This window comes from Crocuta crocuta, unplaced genomic scaffold (genome assembly GCF_008692635.1).
Source record: "Crocuta crocuta isolate KB4526 unplaced genomic scaffold, BGI_CrCroc_1.0 scaffold433, whole genome shotgun sequence".
Lineage (NCBI taxonomy): Eukaryota > Metazoa > Chordata > Mammalia > Carnivora > Hyaenidae > Crocuta > Crocuta crocuta.
This window is the reverse complement of record NW_027530001.1, coordinates 1,820,197-1,839,135: the sequence shown is the minus strand read 5'-3', so window position 1 is coordinate 1,839,135 and position 18,939 is coordinate 1,820,197. Positions and strand designations below refer to the sequence as shown.

The 18,939-nt window shown below is 45.2% G+C and overlaps 1 protein-coding gene across 1 annotated transcript in view; it reads left to right on the top strand.

Moving 5' to 3' along the window:
• Window positions 1-18,939, top strand: part of TNIK (TRAF2 and NCK interacting kinase) — a 396,954-nt gene that overhangs the window by 285,494 nt on the left and 92,521 nt on the right. Inside the window, exons 10-12 of the mRNA XM_077763673.1 lie at window positions 402-577; window positions 5,382-5,448; window positions 9,126-9,330. Of these exons, the coding sequence (XP_077619799.1) occupies window positions 402-577; window positions 5,382-5,448; window positions 9,126-9,330 (448 nt within the window). The remainder of the gene's footprint in view (window positions 1-401; window positions 578-5,381; window positions 5,449-9,125; window positions 9,331-18,939) is intronic.

The following is an 18,939-nucleotide window of genomic DNA, read 5'->3' as shown; positions in this document are numbered from 1 at the left end:
ACTGAGCCACCCAGGCGCCCTGGCTTCCTCTTCATTCTTTAAGGCTCAGCTCTGGTTCTCTCATCACAATAGACCTTCCAGATATGATTTTCACCAAGGTCTTTCTCTTACCTGATTCCTTTTGGTCTCTTGTGTGATATTATATGTAAATCGTGCAAAAATGCTCTTATGCATGTAACTCCTATACATTGCCTGAATCGCGTGTTGATGGTGATGATGATGCCTTTGAACGCCATTGTGCCTAATAAAGGTCTAGACCTACTTTGTGACTGGTCGATTCCTATGTTGGCTAATTAAACCTATTTTCTTCTTTTTTTTATTCTAGCATTTTGGAGAAATAGAATTTTGCTTTTTCTTTGGATGGTCTTTTTATCTGTGGGTTCATCTCTTTTGTTTGGCAGGTCAAAAAAATTCCAGTCATTTATTGAGAGCTGCTTGGTAAAGAATCACAGCCAGAGACCAGCAACGGAACAACTGATGAAGCATCCATTTATTCGAGACCAACCTAATGAACGACAGGTCCGCATTCAACTCAAGGACCATATTGACAGAACAAAGAAGAAGCGAGGAGAGAAAGGTTAGAAGCACATTTGTATTTCAGCAAAGGAAACAAAAGACAGAGTGAATCATGGGCTCTTGATGTATTTGGAGGTGACCGTGGGGGTTTCGGGTGGGCCTCCATTATTCTTTAGTGTGGAGGCCTGCCTCTGAGTTCACAGCCCGTAGGCATCAATGGATTGATGTGAAATGGAATCTTCTTGAAAGGATAGAACTATAAGTAATATTACCTCTTCCAGGCACTAACAGAATCCTGTTGAGTAATACTATGAAGTGGTTTAATACGACATGTGATTTTCTTAGTTCAAATGAATATTCATGTTTTGAAGACCAAAAGTCTATAGAAGACAGTCTAAAAAAGCATTTAGTTGACATTTTTGTATACTGGCAGTCTTTGGCATTTAAGTTTTTGTGCTCTGAGGCTCATTTAGAATTGAGCTCAGATGTTGGAATGAATTTTCTTACAGTCACAGAGTTGCCAGACTGGCTATTTGGAACATCGAATTTTGTGCTGGAGGATCATTTCATGTGCTTCTTTATTTTATAGATTCAAAAACTCTTATCTCTACGGCTCTAGCTGTTTTACCACTATCTTTTCATGGCATTGATGGAAAGACATGAGTTCAAACTTGGGGTCCTGGGACCATATCCTGGTTGAATAGAGGCTCGGACGTCCTTAACTAGCATCCTGACTAAGGAGAAAACGCACATGGTCTGGGGCAGGTTTTGTGGTGGTTGGGTGGGGAGCAGGGAAGGTTGAGGTATGGCGAGGAAATGGAAAGATCCAGAGGACAGACAGAGTGAGTCCTCCCTGGGTGGAGGCAGGCAGGTCAGTGGACAAAAGGGGACGGCTGATGGTGAGGAGCCAGCCTAGGGCTCGTGAGGTGAGCACTGAGCGCGGACGGGGATGGAGAATAAAGGGGAAGACCAGGCACAAGGCTGGGAGACACGTGGCAGTGTGCTTTTCCTCGTTTCTGTCCTCAACACCATTGTCCTCTCTCTGTTCTTTCAAGCCAGATGGAGCATTGGAGGGTGGTGGGGCCCACAGGACAGAGGGTGTTCTCCTTTTATTTGAATGTCCCTTCTTTGCCTCTGCGGTTACCGTCTGTGATGTGGCAGGTACAAGCAGGTGTGTGGCGTAGGTGGTAAGCATTGCAGTAGTCAAGACTGTGAAGAGGTAGGAGCGGCAGGGGGCTGAGGCAGGAGGGGAAATCCTCAGTGAAGGTTTAAGGGAGAACGTCCTCCTTGGCTACCAGCCTCAGGGACTCAGGGAAATGTGCGATCAGGTTAGACTCAAGAGTAAGAGGTGATGAGGCAAAGCCAAAAAGGAGGCCCAACTATACTTCAATTTTAAGCAAAGATACATTGTTGAATGTTTGGGGGATCAGACTATTTTTACTTCAAGCGCTGAATAGGAAATAAAGCTTCATTGCCTATTTTGATTGAACACAAAATTATTATAGCACTGAAAAATAAATAAATAAATATTCTGAACAAAACAAGACAATAAAAAAAAGGAGGCCCATCTCCAGTTGTTAGTGGGTGGAAAGGGATGAGGTATCTGTCAGAATCCAAGGAGGTGGGAGGGCAGCCCAAGCTGGAGGAGTGAGGCATGAGAGAATAGGTAAGTCAAGGTCAAAAAGCTTCAGGACTGATTTTTCAACCGCTATTTATTAATAGTGGTCTTCCACTCTATGAAGTTAAAATTGTAATGGGAACATTTCAGAGAGGTGTGTCAGACATGCAACCATTAAAGGCCAACTTCTCTAAAAGGGAAATTGATTTTTCTTTGGGCCTGTCTTTTCCAGACTCAGACTGAGTTAAATTCTAGCTCTGCCCCCTGAAGAGTTATGTGAACTTCCTCCCGGTGTCCTCATCTTTAAAATAGAAGAGGGGATATAATAGTAATTAGCATTGCCTGTCATTGTTGCAAAGATGAAATGAGATAATGCATTAAAATGTCTAATACAATTTCTGGCATATAGATACAATAAATATTAGCTACTCCTTATATAGACAGTTCTTTATTGACCTACAGGTTTTCAGTACTATTCAGAATCACTTTCTGAGAACTCATGACTTCTTTGCCTTTGACCTGTGAATAGAATGGGTAAAGCTTCTGCCTTGGGTTGCTTTCACATTTGGAAGGCACAGACTCTAGAATGTGACTCAAAACTCCCCACTCTATGAAAATAAGGCTATTTTTTATTATTTTGGGAAAATGGGGAGAGGGACAGCAGAGCAGAGGGAGAGAGAGAGAATCTCATGCAGGCTCCCTGCTCAGCATAAAGCCCGATGTGGGGCTCAATACCACAATGCTGGGATTGTGACCTGAACCAAAGTTAGGAGTCAGACACTTAACCAACTGAGCCACCCAGGTGCCCCAAAATAAGACTATTTTTAACGTGCTGCGTCTCTGCAGAGTAGAAGAGTAAGATTCCTGGTAGGAGGTATGCTTCATAGTTACATGGTAATTTAAGAAACCTAATTCTGTTCAGGCTCAAAGCCACCAGAAACCTTCATTTTTGTCTGCTCCCCAGAGAGTGTATTGATCAAATGAGGTCTCATTCCATTTGCTCAGTTTCATCAAATTATTTCATTTGCTTCCTCTAATACTTTTATACTCTCTTAGTGGTCCTAAGACCAGCCTTTGGTACAATCAAACAATTTTAACGAGAATTGATTTATTATTTTTTTAACCTAGTATTATTTTTTCCTTAAGATATGTTGACATATGCCAATTTATGCCAGTAATATAAAAACAGTAAGACCAGATTTTGGTGAAGTATTACAGTTGAAAGACCTGACAGATGCAAGTTTTCCCTTAGAGAATAGAAATAATCGGATTAATTGTGTGTTTCTTTTCCTTGCTAGAATTTCCTTTACTAGATAAAATTTCTGCAGATTACTTCCAACTCTTCTGTTAATTTATCTCAGGGAAGTTTGGAAAAGAGTACACTTTCAGTGTGGAATATTGAAACATGTTATGAAGCTCCTTTACATTTTGGGGACATAATACTCAAAACATAAGTAGCCCAAAAACTTCATACATATCTAAATATTTGAAGCTAACTTGTGATTTAAAAAAAAATACACTTGAAAACATCAAGCTTTTCACTCCTTTTCATTAGCCCTTTAATGACTGGAGAGTATGGAAAGCAAAGGGTTTAGTTCTTATCATGTGTGATGCCTCCTGGCGGTAACCCAACCAAATTGCAGTTTTAGTTCCTTTCTAGGAGGGCACAGATGCTTTCAAAGTTGTAATTACTAACAGCTATGAAAGGATAACAGTAATGTGACACCCTGCCTTGCTTAAAAGTAAAAGCTCCTCCGAGATTCCCCAATGCCCACAGAAAAGTCTTCAGCAAGGACTTTTATATAAGGATCAGAAAGTCCTATCAGACCTGCTGGGCTTACTCATTCTGTCTGCTTTTTTCACACCAACATCTAGCCACTCATGACTCACTGTGAACATGCCTTTCCCTATAATACTGTCAGCCTTACCCACGTGGTTATGTTGCTTAGAATGCCCTTTTCCCACCACTTTCAGGTACCATCTGCCTGGAATGAGGCCACCAACAATTGCAAGGCCTAGCTCATTTCCTCCTTAAAGACTTTGCTGCCCCTCTCTCTCATTATGACCAATGGACTTTGCTTCTTTCTCTGATATCTCATTTGTGCACTTCCCTTTAGCATATAATATGTTGGAAAGAACACTGGTTTTAAAGCTGGAAAAGTTCTGGATTGAATTTTAAATTCAAATCTCAGATTGACTGACCTTTTATTAATAAGTCATTGGTTCAGTCACTTAACCTCTTGTAATAGTGTCGTCACTTGAAAGTGTGTTAAAGGATTGTTATGCAAAATAAATGAGAGAGCATAGGCAAAGTATTTAGCAGGGTGACTGGCATGGGAGATATCCAATAAAGATTAATTTCTTCATAATCATGGAGGATCTGATTACCTACTTGTCCATCTTGCCGATTAGATTCTGATCTCCTCCAAAGCAGACTCAATCTTATTTATTATTACGTGTTAGCTTACTAACATATTACTGAATTAAATGAATGTCCCCAATGGGCAATTTAATGAATGTCCCCAGTGGTCCATTTAACTCTTTTTTCTTTCTTTCTCTTTTTTTTTTTTTTTTGAGAGAGAGAGGGAGGGAGAAAGATTACACACATGTGTGTGAGTGGGAGAGGGACAGATGGAGAGAAGGGCCTAGTCCCACAACCCTGGGATCATGACCTGAGCTGAAATCAAGACTTGGATGCCCAACCAATTGAGCCATCCAGGCACCCCAACTCTACATTTTTAATAGCACACATTGTCAAGTTTCTTTCTGGTATTTATCAAGAGATCTAAAGACAATTTGTGGGTCCATGTAAGTCATAATTAAACTTTTACTTAAAAAATGATGAATAGGTTAATAGTGGGCCATTAAAAATTGGTTTAGGTGGTCCTATAATGGGGAATTAACACAAACTGAAAAGTTATTTTTCAGTTTCTTCAGTTCCTTCACTTTCATGTGAATACCAGCCATTAGGGACAGGTATCTAGAGTCAGCTGGGACAGTCTTGGATGTTAATTCCATGCACTTGATCCAGCTGATGGGAACTGTTAGATCACAAGTCAGGAGGCCTGGAGCCTGTCCCAGGTCAGCATTAATGACAGCTCTTTGAGGGGTGCCTGAGTGGCTCAGTTGGTTAATGACAGCTCTTTGGGCCTCAGATTACTTACATATAAAACGGGGGGTTCGGGGGGAGGATTGACTGAGCCACAGCATCTTTTTGTGCACTAACATTCTGTGGGTCTCTCTTTAGATGAGACAGAGTATGAGTACAGTGGAAGTGAGGAAGAAGAGGAGGAGAATGACTCAGGAGAGCCCAGGTAGGAGAGCAAAAGCTAAGTGTTGTTTTCACATTCTGAATTGTGCTTGTGTGAAACTCGCTTCCTTTTGATTTATAGGTTCATTTTTAAGAATCCAGCAAGGTGGTCTCATTTAATTTATTGCCCATGAACATACTCATTAATTTGGGAAAATTTCCCCAGGCAGACTCTTACAAAAATGTGGAAATCAGCGTATTCTTTATCTTGTCCCCTAAGATTTATGGTCTCTATTCTAAGACCTTGTTTCCTCATGTATGTAACGTGTAGAATGGGTGGGAGGCAATTATCTGGGTAATACAAGACTCAAAGTACCTAAAACTATTTTCAGGAGATCTCAGTGGTATTTTGGGACTTGAATTATTCAGTTCATTGCATCATACCTTTGAGAAGCCCATTTGGGCAGCCACTGCCCTTGTCACATGTCTTGGTATTTTCACCACAGCCTAGTCTGAGAGGAAGTGATTTACAGGAAATCGAATCATACTCTAGAGGGGAACCCTCTATAGAAATGTTCATGCCCACTTCAGCTGTTACACGTTGGACCCTCGAATCAATGCTGCTTTATGAAAAACCATAAAAACCATCCCTGCATTTTGAAATTCACTTGACATTGATTCCACCTTTCTTCCAGTGTGTTTATAAATAATTAAGGTTAGTGTACTCACATTGCTGGGATTTCTGTTCCACGAGAGAATTCAGCTGCCAGCAATTTGGTGAGTCAAGGGGCATAGGCACACATACCTTGGTGGTGCAGAGGGAGATTTATTGGGGGAAATGCAAAAGAAGACGACTCCCTGGGGTATATGGGGCTCCATCCTCTAGCCATCCAAGGTGAAGACTCCAACAATCCAGGAGGGGCACGTTCCATACTGCTGGGGCGGAGCTCCCTGCCTAGGAAAGAGGCCAACCCAGCCATTGCTATTAGAATGAACCAGTGGCTTCTTTTTTTTTAGTTAATTCCCACGCTGAATTATTGCTAAACTACAGGAAGAAGGAGGGACTTACAGGGCCATCCAGTTTTTCTTTTCACCTGCTACAGGAATTCTCAAGGTCAAAGACTGAAGGAAAATTTTTCCTTTCATCTGATACAATACACATTGGCTGCCCCCAGTTTAGTTAGGTAGAGATCATGTCTGTCAAGCAGTGATGTGAAAAGGCAAAACACCAGAGAAGTTGTACACTATTTTTTTTTTCCCAAAGCTTACCCAGATGTCATGTCAGCCCTTCGAGCACTCTCTATAGAACCGAGAAGCCCCGTTTTAACTAGTACTTGTAAACAGCCCTTAGCGGGCTGACCTAGCCATGCCTTAACACTTCTATAATTGTAACGTGGCATTACATCACACTGAAGATTATGTTCCAACTCCTGTTTTATGGACCTATGTTATTAATCTTCATGAAATCCTGAAAAGTAGAAAGGGACAGTGGTTACTTCATTTTAAAAATGAGGTGAGAGCTCAAAGCTGGCAACCAGGTCACACACCAGGTTTATGACTGAGCCACTAATACAGCTCAAATTGCCTCACGTTGATTCAACATCAGTTAATATTAATGGCGCATCCTCGCGTGCGTGGCGAGGCCGGGCTCCCCGAGCCTTGCCACCTCTGCACAGAGCTTGTGGCCTGTGTGGACAAGCACTGTCACTTGGCATTTGGTTTAGAGTCCTACTCCAAAGCTGTATGTTTTAGAGGAGCTTTGTTAGTAAATTCCAAGCACTGTCTGTGGGACATCATGAACGAAGCCTTTTTATGTCATTTTTTGGCATCAATGACAGTCACACGGCAGGCTAACCACTCTCCACAACAGGATGATCGCCTCATCAACTGCCCCCAAACCTGCCCCCCTGCCCACTGTTTGCCACCCCAGTTTGCATCACCACCACTGTCCAGGTGCCAGACGAAACCTGCACGGCGTCGCCCACTCCACACACCAGAGGCTTCATTAACTCCCCTGCAGGTGCTTCTCTCCGCCTCCATCCCCACCGCCCCTCCCCCGTGAGCCACCGCTGTGCCAGCCCAGCTGGTGGCTCTGCTTGCCCTCCCCTCCCACGCCCTGCAGACAGCAGTCCACTCCGCGGCCAGAAGGCCCTATCACGTCACTCCCCTGACTATACCCTTCTGCGCGTGGCTTCCAAGCCACATGCCTTCCCGGGTCTGCTCAGTCTCTCACCTCCTCTCAGACCACCTCTCTCCTTCACACTGCTCTGCAAAGTCCCGTGGGGTCCAACTCCTCAAAGAGGCCCCAGCTTTTGCCACCACAGGCCTCTTCATCTACTTTTCTTTTTGCCTGACAGGTTCTTTCCCTACCTCTTCATGGGAGCGACTCATCATTTGAGTCTTGGCTCATCTAGCACCTTGTCAGAAAGGTCTTTGCTGATCACCCCGGTCTAGAGCAGAACCCTTCATTCTCACCCCAGCCTCCTGCCACTGCCGCTCTTAAGCCATTACGTCTTTTGTCTTATATAGAGCCTGCTCCTACATGAAATTGTTATTTGTCATCATTTGTCTAATTATGTGTCGGTCACTCTTCCCCACAAGGAGATAACTAGAGAGAACATTCGTTGAGTGACTGCTGTATCCACTAGAACCTATCATAGTGCTGGCCGTCTAGAAGGGGCTCAAGAGTTATTTAATGGGTTTACTGCAAGTGGAAGTTGCCAGAAAGATTAAAAGAGCTACATTTGCATCAACAAATATGAGCCTTCCCCACTTTCCTGGTAGGCTGCTGTGTGCAACCAAAGAGCTGACTTTGAGTTGTTCACGCACACTTAGATGTGAATAGGGCAGCCCTAGACCAGGCTGTAGATGGAGTGGCTGTATGGGGTTTTCTGTCCTTTTTCTGTTACGTGCCCACGCACACACACGCACACGCACATGCATATGATGCACAACCACCTATTTACAGATGAGGAAACTGAGGTCCGTGGTGCTTAAACAGAACCTAGGAATCAGTGAGCTGGGTTGAAGTCCTAGCTACACCATCTGCTGCAGAACCAGACCACATCACTTCTCTTTAACCCTGGTGCAGTGAGACAAGCCCTAAACTCTGAGACTTTGGCAGGCTTGGGTTCCTGTTCTACTCTGTGTTGACCTTGACTCAAATGTTCTCCCTCCCTGGCTCATCATGTTTTCACACGAGCAGCCTGCCCTTTGCTTCCTGGGATTTGGTGCAAGGAGTCCCGGAGGGGTGGTGGGGGGAGGAGGAGGAGAGGGTGATGTACTCATCTTAGTAGAATAGGTTCCCTTACTGCTCCCGATTGTTCACTTGCTGACTTTGCTTATGTGTTTCTTAAACATGACAGTCAGCTGACCCAGGGCCTAAGGCTTGCACACTTAACTAAAACTTTTAGAAGCAGGTCCTTGCATGTCTCAGGGTGAGGGAGCAGTGTGGACAGTGCTGAAGAGAGGTAATGCCGTGTCCATCTAGGGATGGACACAGCGTGTGTATGTTTAGCCACGCTGAAAAGGAGGCTGAACACTTGGTCGGTTACACTGACTCGGTTTCCCTGGGGATGAGTTCTGTAATTGACAGAGGGTCCAAGGGCTCGTGCTGGCACATGTGGCTCCCTTCCCTGCATACAGGCGAGTTGTTTGCCCGCTGTCCGCCCCCCACCCAGGACGCTGGTAATGATGACCCTTGCTGCACACAGGATCCTGATCTCTCCCTCCTGCCTGCAGCTCCATTCTGAACCTGCCGGGGGAGTCCACTCTGCGGCGGGACTTCCTGAGGCTCCAGCTGGCCAACAAGGAGCGTTCAGAGGCCCTGCGGCGGCAACAGCTGGAACAGCAGCAGCGGGAGAACGAGGAACACAAGCGGCAGCTGCTGGCCGAGCGCCAGAAGCGCATAGAGGAGCAGAAGGAGCAGCGGCGGCGGCTGGAGGAGGTGAGGACCTGCTGGGGCCCCCGTGGGAGCCCACTCCTCTTGGTCGCTTCCTGGGTGTCCCATCCCCGGCTGGGGCCATGGTCCATTGGGAGCACATACCCTAACTTGCGAAGGAGGATGAGGCCTGAATGCTCTTCCAGCCGAGGACTTCCCTTGCTTGGCAGGGGGCTGGGGCGTGACCTTGGTGAGAAGTGACCTTGGTGTGGTCACATCAGGAAAGCAGGTAAAGCCCCTCTGGGTCTTACTCAGATATCACCTCCTCAGTGCAGCCTCCCCACCTTACTTAAATTTGCACCCCCTCCCTCTAGCGTGTCCTGATGCTCCCGCTCCTTTATTATTTTTACATAGCTCTGCCGCCTTCACACGTACTCTCTGGGTACCTTCGTACGTCTTACACTGGAATGTGAGCCCCCGAGGACGGGGGATTTTTGTCTCTTTTGTCCCCGATGCACCTCTCCATCATGTATCTCTAAGCGCCTAGAACTGTACCTTGCACACAGTAGATGCCTCATGAATATTCACGGAGTGAATGAACTAATATAGGAATAAATGAGTCAGTATTGAGAGGTACAATACAGGTGTTAACTAGACCACAAAATGACTAGGCAGACAAGTGAAATATCAGGTATGGAAAAGCAGGGTCCTCCTGTTGCTACTCCTTCATCACCCCTCTGGACACTGTAGAAAGCACTAGACCTTTCGCACGCCCTTTAGTATCCAAGGCCAGTCCTCCGGTTTGCTGGCCACACTGGCCTTCACTACCAGGCATTGCTGTCATCTGGGTGGGATACCATACTGGCAGCCACACCTTCCTGCGTGGCTTGTCCTGGGCAAGGCTCCCACCCTTGTGGTCTAACAGATGTTTGTTAAGCCTCCTTCCTTCGTTGGATAAATCAAAGCCTCTAGACAGTTAGGAAACCGAGAACATAGCTATTAGGAAAGTCTGATGGCAGATGGAAGGTTGACCGACTGCACAGTAATAGGGCAGCAGTTTTACAGTTTTCCCAAACGCCTTCTTGCTCCTAGTTAATGGTTTACAGCAATTCACTTGCTCTGTCAGGTGGCCACGGTGGTTCGAGGGTGGTGGATTGCAGGCACCAGGAGCAGACTGCTTTTTAATTGGCACATCCACGTCCAGCCTTCCTGGTTTAAATCAGTGAGGGCCTCGGTTTCAGTTTGCAGTAAAATCCTATCAATCTCATATGTCCCTGGAATCAGTTCATATACAGACCAGCCACATTAATACTCAACAGTTGCAATTATTAAGTGACTTCTGCATGCCAGCTCCTAGGTGAGGGTTTCTGCTTACATCCAGGATCCCACCTACTATCATTACCTCTTTGCGTATATTCGTTGCCTCTCATGCCAAATGCATACAATCCCCATTTAACCAAGAGGAAACTGAAGTTCAGGAAGAGATTGAAATAATTGGCCCCATGTCACAGGGCCACCAAGTGCACAGTGTTCACACCCAGGTCTATCTAATCTCAGTGCCCACACAAACCCCGAGAAGGCAAATGTAGATAAGCCATCGAAGCCTTGAACGGGGACCCTCACAATCGGACCTTGCAGGCCTCTGCAAGCACCAGTGGGCATGTGAAGCACGTTCCCATTTCAGTTTGTAAGTCTGTCTGATTGTCAGTGTGAAGAATGCTCCGTGCAGGAGGAGTTTGAAGTTCATCACCATCTATTCCAAAAATGACACTGTAGTAGACAGAGACCCTGTGGTGCCATGGGCAGGCGACCTTGGAAGGAGCAGGCAGAGGCCGGGGGAGGGGAGGCAGGGGTGTTAATGAATCAGCTCTCAGAAGCGAAGCACAGAGCACAGCTGTGCAGGTGCCCCCTCTGGTTACCCTCCTGGGCACCAATTGAAGTGCCTTGCAGCCAAGCCTGGGTGTCATCTTCAGCCCAGCCAGGCCCGTGGGGGCCTCTCATTCTAGTCCCCGGTCCAGAGCCATGCCCTTCCTGCCATTCCGTCAGTTCTCCTGAGAACCAGATGCCTCTGCAGGTTAGACCCCATGTTTACTCGGGCAGACTCTGGTCACATCTCTCCCTTCACCTAAGCAATACCCTGTCGGGCTCTGCCCCCACATCCCTGCTTCCCCACTGCCTTCCTTGTGGTTTATTCCCTCCAAGAGCATTTCCGAAGGGCACCACCTCATGGGAGCATCACACCCTGGAAACCTGGACCACATGCCTTAGTTAGTGGGCTCCTTGCCTAATGATTTATTACACTTAATTTCAAGTGAAAGGCGCTTACCGTGTAAACCCTAGAAAATTTCTACTGTCATCCCATTAAACAGTTAAAATACTCAAGAATACACATGTGCCTATGCACACACACACGCTTATGTGCGCTTCCTTCCTTTTTTCTTTTTTTTTTATTTTAACATGACAACTTTTGGCCCTTGAGCCTAGATCCTCAATTAATGCAAAGTCTTATCAAACCGCACATTGTATTATTTTCTTTTGTTTTTATCTACATTGTCTTCCCTACTTACCTAGCATGATTTGTATGCTTTTTTCAGGTTGCTAAAATAACAATTTCTAACACTTCCCAAAGCATTTACCATATGACAGGTACTCTGTTCTGCACTTTATGTGAATTGTCTCATTTAACCCTCACAATAACCCCCAGACTAAAGGTAATGCAGCTAAATTTCAGAGAGGTTAATAACTTGCTACAGGTCACACAGCTTGGGGTGGGGGGAATGGCTTTCAAGCCCACGGGCTCAGATTCCAGAGCCCAAGAGCTGTCACTGCATCCATTCTGCCTCTCCACTGATAAGCCAGGTGCGTTTTTCTGCCTATACTCCTGTGGCCTTTTACTCTGAGAACCTAAGGATTTTTGAGCAAAGGCAAAGAAGCTGCACTCAGCAGGCGCTCTTCTTTGAGACGGGTTCTGGCTCTCATGCTCATCCGTCAGAGCTATGGCCAAGCCCTCCTTATGTCTCGCCTTGTGTGGCACTTTCTGGAGCTTCTGTCTTGGAGGTGGGTCAGACTTCAGCCTCCGTGGGGCACATGCATCCATGGGACACACCCTCCGAGTCCCGGCGACAGCAGCGTGCCCAAGGACACTTTGCTTTATGCACCGATGCGCACAGGCCCTGGCTTTTCCTCAAAAGCAGGAACCCTTGTGACCACAGGGCATTGGGCATGAAGAGATTTATACCAGCTTTATCTTTTGATCCTTCATGTCGCACCTATTCCTCAATACAAAGAAAAAGAAATACTATTTATTCAGCTGGCTGTAAATTCCGAATTCCTAAGAAATAACTGTCGCTGCCGCCAGGAACCTCTCTCCTGCCTCCTGCTCCTGCTGGATCCTCATCCAGGTCTGCCGCCCTGGCCGGCGGTGACGACTTGTGTTTCTGGCATCCTGAGTAGGAGTTTAGACTATGTAGAGGCAGTGAAAGCCCTCAATTAGACTTGCAGATTTAGCTTCATTGTGGGTCAGGTGGGCTTACATCGGCATCCTGGGAAATGCATTCCCATTCTCAATAAAGGCCTGTCAGATGACCTTCCGGTGGTGACGCAGGGCTGTGTAGGCTGTACCCTTTATATTCCCTGGGGATCTCAGATGTCACCTCCTACCATTGTCTTAGTTTTTAAGGAAGCCCTGTGTGTCCTTTGCTATTTATGGGTAACCGTGTGCATTTGAATAGGTTCTATATCAGTATCTGTATATTCTTAGAAGGACTTTGTACACTGAAGGTAGTCATTTATCAGCCTCATGAAAAAGACGTGGCTTCAGACCAATGAAATGTTGGGTACAAGACTTTCAGCTTTTGACCAGTGATAAAGTACAGTTTATAACTAAGTTCCAGGAAATTGACTGAACCTTACTAAGGTAAATGAGTCCATCAATAGTACGAAAAGTACAAAGAAAGCCTCTATTTTTATTTAGTTCAGTAAAAATTTCTTTCTATCACTTGGCCTACACAAGATACCTCTTGTTTTATTCTCCATCACAGAGTTAGGGTCCAAGAATCACGACCTTAAGGTGCTAAGGCACTTACTCTGGTTATCTTTTCAGACTAACCTTGACTAGAAGATTTGTGGTGATACTTAATTGTTTTAGTGATTTATAAATTTTGTTTTCAACTTGCTGAGAGCATTCTATGCCTCTGTTTGGAGAAGAATATCTTTAAGTCACAAGAATAATCAAATTGACCCCACGGGCACCAAATTGCTCAATGATGGTAAGTTATATTCTTCAGAGAATTGTGTCAAGTTTTTCAAGTCACCTATGTCTTATTTAGTGCCCTTCAAGATCATCGAAACATCAGCCAGTTATAGATGAAGAGCTGTTAGAAACAACCAATTCTAGTTAACAGATATTATACTGCTTGGTTCTATTGCCTGAAAAAAAAAATTTTTTAAGAAATACCACCAGCAGCACCTGGGTGGCTCAGTCTGTTAAGAAATACCACCAGCATCTTATTGGCCAGTAAGAGTGGAGCACTGATAGAAAAAATGAGAGCCTAACAGTCTCGATGGCTGTGAATTTCCTATAAGCCCCTAACTTTTTAATGTGAGTGGCTGGGCTTTCAAAGACATTAGGCTCAACTGCTTTTTTTGAAAGGGTATGGTAGAATTAAAATATTTTTCCTATTCAGACAGGCAGGTAGTCAACAAATTTCGTGAATTCATACCTCTGCTCTGCTGGACCCCAGGAATACAGTCTGCCCTGGTGCTCACCAGATCTCTGAGGGAAACAGGCATGGGGCAGATAGATACCCATTCATTATCATTGCCAGACTGCTGTGGTGGAGAGGAATGGCAGGCTGAGAAAGGAACCAGAGAGGTGTGGGGTGGAGACAGCAGCCCAGCCTGGCTGAGAGGCCTGCTGAGATTCACCTGAAGGACTTGGGAGAGAGGGGCACGCAGACATGCCAGCCGGGGATGCCAAAGCACACTCTTAGAGAGGGCTTCACAGGCCAAGTTAAGGGTTTTTAAATTTTATCCTGAAACTAGTAGGAAACCATTGACATATGTTAACCAAGGGAATGCAATCGTGTTGGCATTTTTAAAAGGAAACTTTGGCTGCTGCAAGGTTGAGGGGTTGGAAGAAGCAAGAGTGGATGAGAGAGCCAAGTCCCGGTCAGAGAGGGTGGTGTTACTGTGAGTGGCGGTGGAAAGGGGATTGAGGCAAGCAGACACACTGGAAACAGATGCGGGCTGTAGAACATGCAGAACACGCATGTGACTGTGGTGGCCATGTAGATGTCACCAGGTTTGACATCTGGAGGACCAGTTTTGGGACCAAAAGGATAAGATCAGTTTGCAACGTGCTGAATTGAAAATGCCTGTGAGGTGGCCAGGGGGGCTTGGACTCATGAACCATGAAATCATGACCTGAGCCAAAATCAAGACTTGGACGTTTAACCAACTGAGCCACACGGGTTCCCCATTCGTGCTTAGCTTTTGCTCACATTCTCTCTTACTTACCATTTGCTTTCACTCAGGGTAAGCAGGCTAGTCTGGAGAAGCTGTAGCAGCTGCAGCCTGAGCCCAGAGAAGCCACTAGTATGTGAGGTTATTCTTTGGAAGCTATGTAGCTTCTCCCAGATGTTCTTAAACCAAAGCAAAAGGGAACAGGGGGGAGCTGCATGCAACTTTAAGAGCCAGTATGTGCAGGATAGCACATGAAAGCTCCGAAAATCCCCATGGGCAACAGAGCGCTTGAGGGAGATTCTGTTGATAGTAGTATTTTGTCTAACAGTCACCTTTCTTGTTAAATATAAGTTTTTAACTTAACTGTGCCTCAGTTTCCTCATTTGTAAAACCAGAAAGAATTGTAGCATTTACCTTCCATAACTGTCATGAGGATTAAATGCATTAGTTTCTGGAAACTCTTAGAATATGACTAACACTTAGAGTAACACTCAATAAATATTAGTTATTATTGGGGTGGGTGCCTTTGGCTGAAGTCAGAGGTATAATTTCCAAAAGTTTAAGTGCTTTTATGTGCAGTAATAAAATCCTCTTGAATTTATTAAAATAAATGTACCAACAGGTAAGCTTTTATTCATGTCTTGAGAAGAATATGTGTTATGCTAATAAGAATCCATTTACATCATTAGGAGAAAAAAGAAATGTCAACAGTTTTTAAATGACTGGATAGCAGCTTAGTACAGAGGCAAAGTATACCAGTTTTGAAGCTGTAGAAACAAAGATGTAGTTCAAGCTATGTGGCCTTGAGCAAATTGCTCACCCTCTCTGAATCTCACTCAGCTTCTTTATATACACAATCAAAGTACCATTTACTAAGGCAACCAAGTAAATGGCTTAGTCTTTAAGCATCTGATTCTTGATCTCCACTCAGGTCATGATTTCCCCGTTCATGAGTTCGAGCCCTGTGTCTGGCTCTGTGCTGACAGTGCAGAGCCTTCTTGGAATTCTCTCTCTCTCCTTTCTCTCTGCTCCTCCCCCACTCATGTGCTTGCACATGCGCTCACTTGCTCGCTCGCGCTCTCTCTCTCTCTCAAGTAAACTTAAAAAATATACTACCTAGTTTGCAGGACTGTTGTGAGAAGTACAGGGAATCAGAAGGCTTGACCCAATTCTGACACAAGAATGATTGACATAATTAGTGATGGTTTTATCATTATTTTGGAATGGATGGTTTCAAAGTTGTTGTTAGGGTTTTCTATATAGCTAGCATTTCCCATTGTCCTCCTTCCTTAATTCTCTAAGGCACCTTCTCTATTTACTGTAACACATGGACTTTTCCATCCTTTTCTGAGAGCACCGCTCTCACTGTGTCTTGCTGGCATATCTGCCAGGTGGTGACGTAGCCAGCAGTTCTGGCCTTGGCAGGGAGGCAGCCCATTCTCCAGGTTCAGCTTCCTGATGTACCTCATTAAGTAGGATTAACTGCCACCTAGTGAAGTCTCTTACCAGCCAAGCCCCTGGGAACCTTCTCCTGGAGAAATTCTGCTTTTTAATGTATTCCCTTATCAGTATCTCTTGCTGTCATTTCTAACACTGTGTAATTATGATCCCATCATTGCCACTAAGTGGCCACATCAAATTTTATGTCCTACCAGTGCCTAAAACAAACCCATAAGAAGGTAGAGATCTTGTTGTGTCTTAATAGTAAGCTTCTGGGCATCAGGGACACTGTACCTTAGGAGTGAATCCTTTCACAGAGAAGGTAGGATGAAAGCAGTCAAAGGTACTGTAATTAACTGCCTGGATTTGAAGCCGGCTCTGCCACTTACCGCCTGTGTGATCTTGGGACAGACATGACTTCTCTCTGCCTCACGTTGTCTGTTTATAAAAGGGGATAGTGATCGTTGCAAGGACTGGATGAGTTAATACACAGAAAGCACTTAGAACAGTACCTGGGACTGAGTAAGTGCCTAAGTAATTTCAAGAAGAAAGTTGCAGAGGGAGGGAAAAATCTTTGTTTCCCATGACCTGCTGTTGCTACCCTGAGTCATCTTTTCAGGGTGCTTGTGGTCAAAGGTGCCCTGAGCAAGCTCAGCGCGCAGGAGCAGGCGACAGGGAAATCAGTGCAGCTTTTCACAAGTGCACATTCCCACCCACCAGACCATACTCCCAGGCCCTCGACCGGAAGAAAGCACCACGAGCAACAATAACTCCCCCATTCAGAGCCTGGCGTGTTAATTCATTGGCACTGCTGAGAAATGGCCTTTAATTCACTTAGTCATTACCGTAGGCATCCTGATGTGTCTTGCGAGCAGCTTCCGGTTGGGAGGCAGCACAGCCCTTTGTCCCTGAATGTCGTTAGCATCAGCACAAAGACTGAACGCTTCCTAGCTGGGCTTTTGTTCTTTTATTGCAATAACTGAACAGAGATTATGAATCAGCTGGGAGCCAGGCTGGCAAACTGGATGCTCATTGTCCCAGGCGGGGCCTGCCCACGGGCCTCTGATGGCGATGTGACCGCATGCATGTGGCCATCACGCTGGTGCTTCAGGAGACCGTGTGGTCTGCATGGCTGTATACAGCACTGCTTCTCAGTGGTTCCCAGAAGGGCTCCTTGTTCTGACTTACCTGCCATGCTGCTTAGTCCCCTGCACACTGGGATGGGAGGGGCTTGCTAGTAGGGTGAAGAAGTTGGGCTAAAATTCCTGTATGGCAGCTTAAAATGTTACTAATATTTGAAATCCTATTTTCCAGACCCCTTTTTATATTTCCAAGGAATGGGAAAGATATGTCAGCATTTTATTTATTTATTTTTTTTATTTTTAATGTTTTATTTATTTTTGAGAGGGGTGTAGAGACAGAGCATGAGCAGTGGAGGGGCAGAAAGAAAGGGAGACACAGGATCCAAAGGAGGCTCCAGGCTCTGAGCTGTCAGCACAGATCCTGATGTGGGACTTGAACCCACAAATGTGAGATCATGACCTGAGCCAAAGTCAGTCGGTCACTCAATTGACTGAGCCACCCAGGTACTCCTATTTTTTATCGTTATTTTTTAAATTATATTTATTTATTTTGAGACAAAGAGAGATAACAAGTGGAGGAGGGGCAGGGAAGGGGGTGAGAAGAGAGAGAATTCTGGGGAGGCTCCACACTCTCAGCACAGAACGCAATGCAGGGCTAGAACTCACAAACCTTGAGATCACAACCTGAGCTGAAGTCAGAAGCTTAACTGACTGAGCCACCCAGGGGCCCCATATGCCAGTATTTTATACTTACAGCATTTCATACTGGAAAACAGCCATTGTTAGCCAGTTCCTGATCCTCAGTGTACTTGGAGCACCTTAGGTGGATGACAGGGAGGACTTTTCAGTGACAGCATGGAATGGGCATTACAGACCCACCTTCCCGGATCTAGGCTCTTTGTGGAACCTCTTTTATTACGTCTGGCCTGCATCTCTGTATTTTACAATCAGTATTCTTGGTCGTCCCTAACCATAGAACTTTGACAGCAATTGTTGCACAAACAGTGTAATTTCCCATGACTTTTAGACTGAATTGTTTTCATTTCCCTTCTGTTTTCTTCAGTGAGCAGTTTTGTAGAATCATAGAGGCTGGAGAACATGAGGGACCTTAAAAATGATCTCAGCCAATCCTTCTCTTGAAGGAAGAATCCCTTTGACAATATTCCTTAGTCATTTAACCTGTTTAGCATATGATCTCTGTTTATATGTTTAGAGGCTTGAGGAAGGATGTCCTATTTTTGAGCAGCTCCTAATGTTGGAAAATTCATCCTGTTATTGATTCAAGTCCTGGTGATATTTCTGCATGAACATAGTGATACCAAAGAAAATTAAATGACCCTCCCATTCAGCCCCAGAATTGTCTGTGGCAATGATAATGTTCTTCCCCTGCTGTCTCTGGTTCCTGTAGCCTTTCCACGTAGGATGCGATTTAGCATCTTCTCTACTATCCTAGATGTGATGGAGTGGCCCTCCCTGTAGACACTGTGTTAATAGCTCATTGTGAGCTTTTTTTCATGGGACTCCCCCTTCCCATCTGAGACTCTCATGTAAGGCTTCCAAAGGGTGGCAAAAGGACTGCATTTGACTTTTACACTAACCTACAGAGTCATAGGTCTTCAGAATGTCATTTTGGCTTCTCTGTATGATACCCAGGAAAAAGCTGGGGGCCCCCCCCAACCCCCCTCCTCCC